Consider the following 13,560-nt stretch of genomic DNA (forward strand, 5'->3'; position numbering starts at 1 on the left):
CTAGTGGTTAGTGGACCTTGAGATGGGAAACATGGGTTTGGGTCATTCCTTTCCTTCGCCATAAAATTAAAATAGAATCACAAAAACGAAGGAAAAAAATTAAATCATCAAAAATTGTTTTCAAACATTGCTCTGAGAAAACACTGGTTAAGTATTTCGTTTATTCTGCTATTTTTAAAATTATTCATTGTGGTTTGTTGCTTTCACAAAACAAAAAATGTCAACAGAATATCAATGTGATGCTTGTTGAGACTGAATGTGTGTTTATCCCCTTAGAGAAGCTGTAATCTTATAATTTGTTTTCTAAAGTCTCTTAATCAAATTTAAAGGCTACCCAACACGTGGCTCTTAAATCACTTGATGCCTGATTTAAAAAATCCCTTAAAAAAAAAAAAAAAAAACAGAGGTGGCCTGCAAAACATTTTTAGATTAGTAGTTTTAAAATGAAGTGAGGCAATGACATGCTATAAACTATAATTATATAGATATAGTTTTATTTACAATATGATAAATGTGTTTGTGTGTGTGTGTGTGTGTATATATATATATATATATATATATATATATATATATATGTGTGTGTGTGTGTGTGTGTGTGTGTGTGTGTGTGTGTGTGTGTGTGTGTATATATGTGTTTGTGTGTATTGGTATATGGTTTATGAAGACACAAATGTGTATAATGACATGGGTACTACAACGTAAACATGGTTTATGAGGAGACTTCCTGTGTCCCTGTAAAAAAAAAAAAATACAATACAGTGTTTTATGAAATTCAAAACTTGGCAGTAGTTTTCTGTAAGGAGTAGGTTTAGGTGTAGGGTTGGTGTAGGGCGATAGAAAATACAGTTTGTACAGTATAAAAACCATTATGCCTATGGAGAGTCCCGTAAAGCACAAGTGTGTGTGTGTGTGTGTGTGTGTGTGTGTGTGTGTGTGTGTATATATATGTGGTCATGTACATCCACCTTAGCACTATCTGTAATCCATTTGAGAGAAGAAAATTACTACTTGTCTGAGCATTTTGAATGGGCTTGCAACAAGTCGAGGGGCATGATAACTCTCCCGTACTTCTATATCTCCAAAGTATTAAGGTCAGGAAAGAGAGAGTAAGTGAGATGAAAAAAGAAGGACAAAGCGTGACTGTGTGAGAGAGAGAGCAAGAAAAAGATCCACTCTAAGGCTTCAGAAGGTGTCAGGCTATTAAGGGCACAAATCAATCATTTTATTAAGATAATATATAACCTTTCTCTTAAAATAACGTATAATTAGCAAAATAATTTGTGAGAGGCTACATGAACTGACACCCAATTACTGCCATCAGATTGTTCTCTACTAGATATTCGAGGGCTTATAAAACATAGCTATTAACTCATAGCTGCGAGTTTTATCGTTTTAATATGTCTGCACAGAACTGAATATACATGTAATTACATTCTATACAAGTATCATGCGCATAAAAGATACATCGGAGACCGCCTTCCAGCTAAGCAGCTCCCTCACATGCTACAGTATCATCAAAGGCGCCTGTGAACCAACAGAACCAAACAGTCTTTCATTCCAAACATCCCAAGCCTTTTTAACATGGTTCATAGTGTCACTGGTGTGGGTGATTGGACAGTCGGAATCGATATAAGGATGCGGCAGGTCAAGGCCCTTCATCAACCATACAGGAGATCCAAAGCACAGCATGTGGCAATTGGAAACATATGATAAAAGACTCATAGAGAGCTTGTGGCTAGAGAATCTCTAACCCGATCCCTGGCCTCCAGTTGTGTGCTGCCTGCACCTCAATAAAAATGTAAATAGCTCATCTGCTCTGGGCGACTACTCACTCAGCTGCTAAAGAAGTCAAGAAAACTTCATCTCAAATAGCGAGTAGGTTACACAATTGCTCATTTCTTCACCTTTTGAAGCACTAATTAAAATATTATGTGCAATATTGCTGTGGATAACAGAATACAGAAGATAATTCATGAGAAAAAGCAGGACTTCTTTAAAACCGCAATACTGCAGTCATTAAAAAGACATGTCTACACTGTTTTATGCACTGGAAGACTTTGATTTTTAGAAAATGGGACTGCAGAACTCTCCGCCATGATACTAAGGTGCTTTTTTAAGTGTTGCTATGCCATTACTAAGATGTGCTAAGTGGCCACTTCTTAGTAGAAGTAAAAAGAGCTACCTGCAAGTCTGTATGAGATTCCAGTCACTAGAGTCTCTCTTTCAATGCAAATTGAAGGGATTTTATGATCTAGCTTATAAATGTGATCGCACATAATTAGCACTTCAACTACCTACACAACTGGAGTATCTTTCAATGGCGCAGAACAAGTTCTGCATTGAACTTTAATATTTTTAAAACCTATGTTTATCAATAAGAGTACATTGTAATATTTTTCAATTTTACAATATATATTAAAAAATATATCACAAATAAGTACGGATTCACAATAAAATACTGTTAAAAAATTTGGGGTTTGTACGATTTTTAAAAAAAAGAAGTCTCTTATGCTAACCATGGCAGTAATATTGTTAAACAGGCCTATTATTTTATATTAATATATATATATATATATATATATATATATATATATATATATATATATATATATTATATATATTTTTAATTGTATTTTAAAATGTAATTTATTTCTGTGATTGTGGGCTGAATTTTCAGTGTCACATGATCCTTCAAAAATCATTCTAATCATTCTACTGATTTGATGCTCAAGAAAGATTATTACAAAATTATTATTATTATTATTATTTTGCTACTTAATATTTTTGTGGAAACAGTGATACTTTTTTTCAGTATTCTTTGATCCAAAGAAAGCATTTCTTTGAAATAGGATTTAATTAAATGCATCCTTGCTGAATAGAGGTATTAATTTCTTTTTTTTTTCTTTTTTTTAAGATCTTTGTAAATCGATACTGTAATATTTAGCAACCATAACATGAAAGTAAAGTAAGTATCTACAATAAAGTATATTGTACATGCCTACAAGTAAGCTGAATATATCATGTAGACATTTTAGAATTGTTTGGATTTTAATGCCAGATGTGATGGTCATGATCATATAAAAATAATTGACAAAAATGACTATGCAAAATAAGGCCTGAGGAGAGACGTCCCTCCTGAATCTTTCCCCTGCTGACAACATACTGCTGACGAAGCAGAAACAAGCACACACACATCTCACAATCCTAGAATAAGACACAACAGAATGCAGAATCTCATACCATATCTTAAGGCATCTCGTCAAATCATCACTGCTTTATACTCGAAATACAAACAGTGGGGCGAAATGCCAGCGTTTTACATGTATAACAAGCCATATCTGAGTCTAAAATGTGTGTTACAACAGGAGTGATCTTCCAGGGAACTAAAACTTTAAACCACTCTATTAAAGCACTTGCCCACAGTAAAACTCCAATCTTGTTTAAAAAGACTGTAAAATGCATGCTAAAGTGAGCTAGTGACATATGTAAAAGTCACACCCATCTGTGGATATGAAATATGGATCTGGATCACTGCTTTCCATTATTTTTAAAGCTTCATGCGTATTGATTTTTTACTCTCTGCTTTCAATTAAACGCTTAACGGGCTCTTTGTATGCAGGTCAGGATTTTGGTGATGGGTGGATTAGAATGGCAGAGGAGTAGAGGGCTTCTTTTCTGATTTTATTGCGCTGACTGCCTTTCAATCACACAGGAAAGGAATCCTCATTAGAGGAGAGCGAGAGTGCAGCAACAGAGACTGAAGGGCAAGGTAGAGCATTAAAAATCCAGTGTCTTTTGACAAGAGGCCCTTGATGGATACTGGTGTCAAGCAGAAGCTTCCTGTGGTGTCGGCCAGAGGAGATGATAGATGCTCCCCGCAGGGTTTGGAGATCTTTGACCTTCTTTTGCAAGCACGAAAGAACACACAAATGAAAAGTTTAAACTATGCATTTGATATAAGTTTAAAGACATCTACAAATGCTCAGGAGCAGGATGTAGCTCGAGATTGCGCATTCAATTTTACACAAAACCTGCTTGGATGTGAACGAAGGCATGTTATTGACTGTGGTAATGTCTGTGGTAATACTGTGATACTGTGAAATATTATTGCAATTTAAAATAATTGTTTTCTATTTTAATATATTTTATGATGGAATTTATTCCTGTGCAGCAAAACTGAATTTTCAGTGTCATTACTCCAGCCTTCAATAATCACATGATCCTACAGAAATCATTTTGATATGCTGATTTGATGCTCAATTATTATTGGATATCTATTATAAATAGTGGTTATTATTGTTATCAATGGTGAAAACAGATTTGCTGCTTAATATTTTTGTGAAATTTCAGGAATTTTTGATGATAGAAAGTTTCAAAGAAAAGCATTTATCTGAAATATAAATCTTTCACAAAATACGAAATGTCTTGACAGTGATTTCTGATCAATTGAATGCATCCTTGCTTATTATTTAAATTTTTTTTACCTTACTTATCCAAAACTTTTGAATGGTGGACTATCATAAAAATATTAATCAGCAAAAAAACAAAAAACAACAACAACAAAAAAAAAACATTTAACAGTTTTAATAACATAACTGTTTTAACAACATTAATCATAATAGCATCAATTTTATTATTATTATTATTAAAATGAGCAGCAATATTATTATGCATAACTGAAGACTGGAGTAATGACTGCTGAGAATTCAGCTTTGCCATCAAAGGAAAATTTTAATTTTAAAATATATTAAAATAAAAAACAGTTATTTTCAATTGTAATAATATTTCAAAATATTACTGTATTTTTATCAAATAGTTTTTTACTTTAGAAATCAGAGCTAATTCTTTCAAAAACATTAGAAAATCACATTTATTCCAAATTTTTTTTTTTTTTTTTTACCAGTGGTGTACTGTATGTTTTAAGCTGCTATATATATTTAGTCTCCACAATGTAAGCAAAATCAGAGCCACACAAACAATATATAATTCAAATGGAATTCCAAAACAAAAAGAATTACATAATCGGATGTCCCAGCCCTTCCTGAACTAAATAATGAAGTGCCCTTTCATTTCTGATCAGCTCGGGGGAAGACATGGGAAATAGATGCCCAGTGGCCAGCCTGTCTTCAATAAGAATAAAACATCTGGTCAGATTTTGATGTCAAATGTAACATCTCCCCATAAACCATTACGCAAGCTGATGTAACAGGCTGTTACCATTAGAGGTTATCTAAACTTGCAGTTTAACCATTGCCCTACATGCTGACCATCTCAGCTCACTGTAAGCTATAGAAATATGATACCGCTAATAGAAATATAGGGACGAGATCTGTGACAGTGTACAAAAACGAGTGTCTGTACTCAAATAAAAGCTAATGAGGGCTGGGACAGGAACAGGAAACACTGATTTGCGATGTCCGCCATGTTCCGTTCATCTGCTAAGGCTATTATCCATGAGTAATAAAGGCCCAACACATTTCCAAGACTATATTTCTATTAATTTCAGTGCCGCCTTGGCAGTGGAGAAAAGGTCTGGTGTGTTCAATTTGTTATCATGTTCCATATTTCCAGCTAGACTTATTGCTTGGATTTTTTTTACTATGCTCATTAAGCTCACATAATGTCAAGAGTGTCCAAGAGCCACAGTCTAAAAGGGAAATTTGGCATATGTGAGGCTTAAAGAGAACTGCTATGTTTTGGCTGTAATTGCTGACATGATTCATATCGGTTCTGTACAATGGTAATGTGATGACAATGATAATGCAGAACAATTAAAATATGCTCTCATCACATGACCAGAAGTGGTTAGGGATGAGAATATAGGCACATATTAATGGGCACCAAATGTGATATTGGTCAACAATTTTCACATTTACAGCCCTAGGTAGGAAAGCCAATGGTAACTGAACTAGATTCAATATGTCAGTTATATTTGATCAAAGATTCCATAAGATGGTTTAGCTGGTCTTCCAATCTGGTCAAGGTGCTCTTTTGGCTGGTATTTTTAGATGGTCAGACTGGCAGCTAATTACCAGCTTGGCCAGGTTGGGAGTCCAGCTCAAACCATGTAAGACCAGCAAACTTATGCTGATTAGGCTGCTTGTTAAAAATATTAACTGAAAAAAAAAATAAAAAAAAAATGAAAAGCTTAATTTAAGGCAGCAATTAAACTAGAGTAAAATCTAAGTGGTACCAAATTTAAAATCACATAAATTACTGCGACAGGTTAAATGGATGGAAAATAAAGATGCTGTTTTAATGATGAAAACCTTTAACAGTACACAACCTGTATGAACATCTCCAAAATGTAAGCATTGTTCTACTATTCAGATTCATTTAATAAGCACAAATTATAAGAGAAGCATTTCTAAACCTCAATCTTGCAGGCTGATATAAAGAAGTCATACATTAAAAAGGAAAATGTATTTAAATTTAATTTAAAAAAATCTAAATAATAGAATACGTCAATTTTATTTATAAAGCACATTTAAATTCTATTAATTTTAAATGCTACACTGATCAATGAACTGTACAGAACAAATAAATACAATAAAAAATAAAATATTAAATTGTTATATCAAATAAAATAAAAATAATACAAATAAATTAAATTTAAAAGAAAAAATAAATAAATAAAATAATAATAAATACTTCCTCATTAGAAGTCAATCTACGAGTTTCTGGACACCTTCCACATAGCCTGGATGACATCACCTTGGGTGTCCGTGAGACCATCCGAGATCTTGCTAAAGCCTTTACTTCTGCCACTGTGAGCAGAGGACTACGAAACTGACCTTCATGAATCATATGCACCCTATTAAATACTGAATTATAGCATCTACAGTTAAGATCCTTTTGCTTTGCAAGGCATATATTTGCCTTAAACATGCACGATCTCTCTAAATGCCTTATGATCTCTGACACTGATCGACACGAACGCACCTGCTCATTCAACACAACTTTTTGCATTGAAATATCCCACAATCACCGTTCATATCATAAAATATTAACCACAAAGGCCTCTCTTACCGGGACGACAGCTGATGGGTTGGATGAGAAGGGCTGATAAAGTCAAACACAACATCCCCACACGACACGATCCTCGCAGTCTCCACATGTCCAAATGCGCAATTAGAGCAACACGGAATGGCGGATCAAACTGAGCGTCAATGAAGGAACAACACTAACTTGACTAACCAAAATAATTACAAGTGATCGCGGCGATTTCAATGACCGGCGACAAATCGTGTGCCTGTTTCGTGGGACATTTCGGACAGCCCACAATCCGCTCACACTTCTGCTCTCTGAGGCGTCCTTTACATTCTCTTTACATTCTCAAGTTAATCCCAACCGTATGCACTTTCAGACGCTCGCGCTCGTTCAGTTCCTCTTGTGTGCGGCGCTTCTCTCTCGCGCATCTACAAAGTCAGTCGCTGCGATCACATTCAGAGCGGTCCGCTTCTCTATCCAGGAAGTTGTGCATACGAGCGTTTCGTGTTTTGCCAGAGGAATTAATTGAGAAATCAAAGCCCTGCCCTCTGGATCCTAGCGCCGAAGGCTGTGGTTCTGCACGCCTGCCGATAAAAGACGAGGATTGGCTACTGGACAACTGAAGCACAAAACTGTTCTCATAGTGTGTCTTTCTAAAAGTAGTGTGTCTTTAGTTCCGCTCCTGAAATCTGATTGGTCAAAGCGGCGTTCCAAACATGCATATTTAGTAGGGTCGATGACGTGTCGCTTTCTTTTTTTCCACACCTTTTCTATAATTTTCTATAATTTTTGATCTATCTATCTATCTATCTATCTATCTATCTATCTATCTATCTATCTATCTATCTATCTATCTATAAAGTAGTATTCATATTATATTTTTTTATATTTATTTATTATATTTTATTTTATATATAATTTGTTTATCATTACTGGTTTCACCACTTTACATTTTTAGTTATTAAATATCTTAAAAATGGCGCAAGAATGTATCAAAGCAACATAAATACAGAGTTATAAGGACTTGTAAGGATTTTATAAGGATATTGCATACTGAAAAAAGTGACGTGACATTCAGCCAAGTATGGTGACCCATACTCAGAATTCGTGCTCTGCATTTAACCCATCCGAAGTGCACACACACAGAGCAGTGAACACTCACACACACACTGTGAACACACACCCGGAGCAGTGGGCAGCCATTTTTATGCTGCGGCGCCCGGGGAGCAGTTGGGGGTTCGATGCCTTGCTCAAGGTGCACCTAAGTCATGGTATTGAAGGTGGAGAGAGAACTGTACATGCACTCCCCCCACCCACAATTCCTGCCGGCCCGAGACTCGAACTCACAACCCTTCGATTGGGAGTCCGACTCTCTAACCATTAGGCCACGACTTCCCCTGTCTAGTTGTCTGGAGCTGGAGCCATAATTATAGAACGTTTTGAGCAGAAAATCTTACTCACTCCACTCATATATTCTGTTCAAGACCAGCTTTCAGTGTGTGCAATGCTAGTAACCACAGCCTGTATCCTATTTCAATGCAACAACATTTGCTAGTGTGATATTGTTTAATTATAAACTATTATACTGTTGGGACAACTTTTTATTTGTATACTACAAACAAAAGACAAAATCTACAACAATGATATAGCTTACCAAAATATGTGTTTCCATCTAATTTCCTGAACCTAATGATTTTGGGACATCCTTTTATATCATGCCACCATCAGTAGATCTCAGCCCTGCACTCTTCACTGGAAGATGAGAGAGTCCAAATTACTCTGCAATGTTGACAGAAGGTTTACACGGCATATTCTGTGCTTCTCGGATTTCAGCAGTGCTCAAATTTCCCACTTGCCAACAGTTCAGTTAAAACAATGTATAACTATATTCAGTTAGAAAAAGCCATTTTGTTAGAAAAGCCAAAGCTTCTATCCCTGCTTCACGTTCTGGCTTCAGATACTGTCGCTCTCCAAGGTGCTGAAAGTTTGCCAAGCTGTCATGCATTATCCATGGTGCTGACGAATCCCATTTCACAACACTGACACTTATTAAGAGACTGTATGTATAACATTTTGTTAATCACTGTGCAAGGTAAGTTACCTTAAAGAGATATTTTTTAGTACGGTAGACAAATAAAAAAATAGTTCACCCAACAATTTCAGTTTGCTTAATTTACCATCCAAGATGTAGATGAGTTTGTTTCCTAACCGGAAGATATTTGGAGAAACTTAGCATTACATCACTTGCTCACCAGTGCATCCTCTGATGTGAATGGGTGCCATCAGAATGAAAGTCCAAACAGCTGATAAAAACATCACAATAATCCACAATTAATCCATGTGACTCCAGTCCATCAATTAATGTCTTGTAATGCGAAAAGCTGCAAGTTTGTAGGAAACAAACCCACCATTAAAGCGGTCACCTCTGGCTAAAATAACACTTCCTTCAGTGAAAAGTTTCATCCTCTGCTGTCCTTTCATATCATACAGTTTTGGACTGTTTTGATATTTCTCTCTTGATTCAGACGAGATGACCACTGGAGAAAGCAATAGTATGGCTGGAAACTGGATGTTGAAAATTGTCTTGTTTATACAAACATCCAGCTTTTCACAAGATGTTAATTGTTGGACTGGAGTCATGTGGAATACTTGTGGATTATTGTGATGTTTTTATTAGCATTTTGGACTCTCATTCTGACGGCACCCATTCACTGCAGAGGATCCAATTGCAAGCAAGTCATGTAATGCTAAATTTCTCCAAACCTGTTCTGATAAAGAAACAAACTCATCTACATCTTGGATGACCTGAGGGTGAGACCATTTTCAATGTTGAGTGAACTATTTATTATTATTTTTCTTTCATTGATATTATTTAATGTTTATAATATTTGACAAAAACAGTTAAAAGAAAAAAAACTGAAATACTGTATCTCAGCTTAAAAAAAATCACATGAGAATAAATTAATGTTGTCTTCCTTGTTGTGAGGTCAAGATCCCGGAGGGCTCTCATGGATCAATGGTTCTCCATCACCCTGTCAGAGCTGTGAGTTGAATACTTTATCGCTAATTATCACTCCGAGGTTTTCTCACCAGTGCTCAAAGCCAGTGTGTTTGTGTGAAAACTCCAGTTTTCTCCAAAGACAGCCACAAAAACGGCTACGGGACAGGGAACAGCAGGGGAGTTTGGGAGAGCTGCCCGGCTGGACTTTAATTTGAAGAATCTGATTAAATTCGGTATTTAATTACCCTTCTCTCAGAGGAGCTGTTGGGGATTGTCACAGTGTTTTGAGCGTGTAGGGTGTGAGCCATCTGCCTGTACTTCTGGAGCGCTCTCTGGTGACCCCTGCAAAAAATGGAAGAAATCATTTTCTCTTTCACTTCTCAGCACTCTCTCTCTCTCTCTCTCTCTCTCTCTCTCTCTCTCTCTCTCTCTCTCTCTCACACACACACACACACTGAACTTTATATATAGCAACTCTTAATTATTTTTTCAGTTGATTTCACATGTTGACAGCTGCTGCGTAATATATGGCAGAGTGCATCAATTATGTAGCATTTATTCAGGCAACAACTATATAGTATGTGAAATTCACTGAATCAGTGCAGCCCTGCGCATTGTAAATCTCAGACATAGACATAATTCACTGTTATGTACGGCAAATAATTCTTCCCAAAGGGGTCCTGTGCACATAGTTTATGCCACAGAACGTGGAAAGCATTTAAAAGGATATAGAAAGTGCTTGTCCGGATTTGGTGACGTTCATAAAAATGTAAAGGCTGAGGTCAAACAGGGTCCAAAATCAAGGGCCTACTGGAATGCAATGACACCTCATTGCCTCATACACCTTATTTAATGGCATTTATTGATACAAATTCCTTGTAGACACATTTCTTTGTTTATCAGAAGAGTATGGCTTGGCCATGAAAAGAAAGAAGTGGTTGTCTGTTTACCTTGACAGCAATGTGGCTTGCAATTAAAATGATATAAAAAAGCTTTAAAAAGACAGAGAGAACCATTTGAAGATTAGCATTTTATGAGAATCAGCGCAGTAATTTAACTCTAAGGTCATTATACAATTGGGAATGGCTCAAGTCACTCTAACAGAAAGACACGTTAGAAAATTCTTAATGATGTTCGGATGATTCTGAAACCAAAGGGGGGGCGGCTAGTTTTTTTCTCATTCCTTGAATTATTATCTTGCCTTTCCCTCAGTGCTGATACTAATCAAAAATAGACATGAAACCCTTATTAAAGACTTATCTGAATGTATCTTGGCAATCAGTCTGCCTCAACTCCGAGAGGGATATTTATGCAAATTGGATGCTTTGTCACCACGGTTTGTCATTCATTATTTGTGAACTTCATAAAGAGCATGGTTGCGGATGAAAATGTCTACAGCTTCTGGTTGGCTGCATAAAAATGCAGCCTATTTGTGAACCCTTAGGTATCATAACCACAATATGCATTTCTTCTGGTCTGAGACGTGCACCTATATCAGCTTAAACAATAAATGCTCCATTTGCATACACTATATATGCAATTTAACGCATTACATCATCACACCAGCACATTCAATCCGCAGGAAAATCTACTTATCAAAACACCATCCACAACCCGAGACACTAACGTGAGGAGGCTTGTCAAAATAAGTAGGAGATAAGAATATGAGCTTTTCCTCTGCTTTCACAAGCCATAGCCAATAATTAGGCCATTTTGGGATTAGGGAATTTGAATTTCAGCAAAAATCTGCTGCACCACTGCTGGTCCAAGACTGTTTTACATTTCTGCTTCAATGTGCTGATAGCCCTAGGTGGTGAGAGTTAAACATTTAGAAGGAACCGACTCCCAGGCTTAGTCGAAGTTGTGATATTGTATAGAGAGAGGCTAACCCAAAGAAGAAAGCATGGCTTGTAGATTGAACAGTAATATACTGTGTCAGTTTAGAAGCTGTGTGTTGTCATGTCTTTTTGTTTACATAAAAAAACAAGCATTGCTGCAAAATTGCTTTTCTTCTAGTCCAAACAATAAAGAACAGTGCTAGCAATGCCAAGGTCATGGGTTTGACTTCAGTGAATGCATGGACAAAAAAAACATTTACCTTAAACACAATGCAAATCATTTTGAATAAATGCATCTGCCAAACAGAACTGAGCAAGCTACATAAAGAAATGTAGATTGCTAAGTTACAAACTACTCTATAGAAACATTAGCTGAAAGGCTCAGTGTAGCTTGCTACTCTATTTTGTGTGATATATAAAATATAGCAATGGTCACACAGTGGAGTCAGCTGTCTTAACCGTCCATGGCTTGTGTACTGCAAACACATACAAGCTTCATCACTGTGTCTGTCACGCGACTCTGTTCCCCTTTCGGCCTTGAACTGATGGTAAAACTAAGGACATTATTAACTGTCTTTACATTTATTTTGAAAGATGAAGCTTGTGATTATGGAAAGAGGCGTTACATTTCCGATGAGTGCTTGCAGTGATCAGCCAATCACAATGCACTGGGTCAGCTGGCCAATCAGAGCAGACTGCTCTTGTCAGAAAGAGGGACTTTGTAGAAAACGACGCTTCTGTTACACGAAATACACAAAAAAATGATCTTTAAAAAAGCATCATATGACCCCTTTAACCTTTAGCCAGTTCAACTGAATCACAAAAAGAACCAATTCAAAAGAGTTATTCATTCCCAAATCAAACATTACATTTTATGATTCTAAATGGCCGACAGAGAATATTGTATATACACGTTTTATTGCTAAAATATTGTCAAGAAAATGTAACACTGAAGTGTTTCACAACACCATCGCACTAGTTAATCAATACAATAGCTTTGTTCCAGAAAAGATACGTTATAATGGTACTGTTGATCAAGTCACTGCTGCCAAATGCATAAATGTACGAAGCACTTGGCAGTCCGCCATGGATAAGTTCAAATTGCTTTTAGCAAATAGTCAACTGTGATAAAGTAAGAAACTAAAAACAGGAATAAGAGTACTCTATTCTCAATACAAAATGCTTTGCACACAGAACAAATTTAGCCAGTTTTAAAAGGTCAGAGGTTTCATTAGTGCAGGGACATCAATGAATCTTTAAGCTGTGTCAGTGTCATCTTTTCTGAGCACCCTTTCCTCTCTTTTCTCACCCCTCGCCACCCCTAAAGCAATCTCTCTGTTTGTCAATATCTGTAACCATCAGTACTCCCAAGGACATGCGAATGGGAGGGTCAAATGCTGCCGCTCAACCTAATTATGCTGATGGCGGCAGGCAGCTAAAAGCCGGAAGGTTGTTAGCTTCCAGAAAAGTCCCTTTACTGTCCTCTGAACAGACACTCAGCATTGAGATTTCAATATGTTTGCTGTGCCAAATGGGCCCGCTGGGGCTGATAATGTTGGAGACAATATCAGAATCATCAAAGGAAATGTCTGTTGAATGTGTAATCAAAAATACTGAGCTGATTTCATTTTATTAACTTGAAATGCTGTGATATACAAATAAATCAATATGAATGCAAATGGAGCCATAAATATGAAAAAACAATACTTGCACATTTTGAAAGAAAAGTAA

The 13,560-nt window shown here is 36.3% G+C and overlaps 1 protein-coding gene across 2 annotated transcripts in view; it reads right to left on the reverse strand.

Annotated features, from left to right (window-relative positions):
• The window catches only part of LOC109072050 (receptor-type tyrosine-protein phosphatase gamma-like), a 74,961-nt gene extending 67,327 nt beyond the window's left edge, over positions 1-7,634 (reverse strand). For both annotated transcript variants that reach the window (XM_042758766.1, XM_042758767.1), the window contains exon 1: positions 7,030-7,634. In XM_042758766.1, coding sequence (XP_042614700.1) covers positions 7,030-7,117 — 88 coding nt within the window. In that variant the 5' untranslated portion in view covers positions 7,118-7,634. The remainder of the gene's footprint in view (positions 1-7,029) is intronic.
• Between the last annotated feature and the right edge of the window lie 5,926 nt (positions 7,635-13,560).

The sequence above is a fragment of the Cyprinus carpio genome, chromosome A6 (assembly GCF_018340385.1).
Source record: "Cyprinus carpio isolate SPL01 chromosome A6, ASM1834038v1, whole genome shotgun sequence".
Classification (NCBI taxonomy): domain Eukaryota; kingdom Metazoa; phylum Chordata; class Actinopteri; order Cypriniformes; family Cyprinidae; genus Cyprinus; species Cyprinus carpio.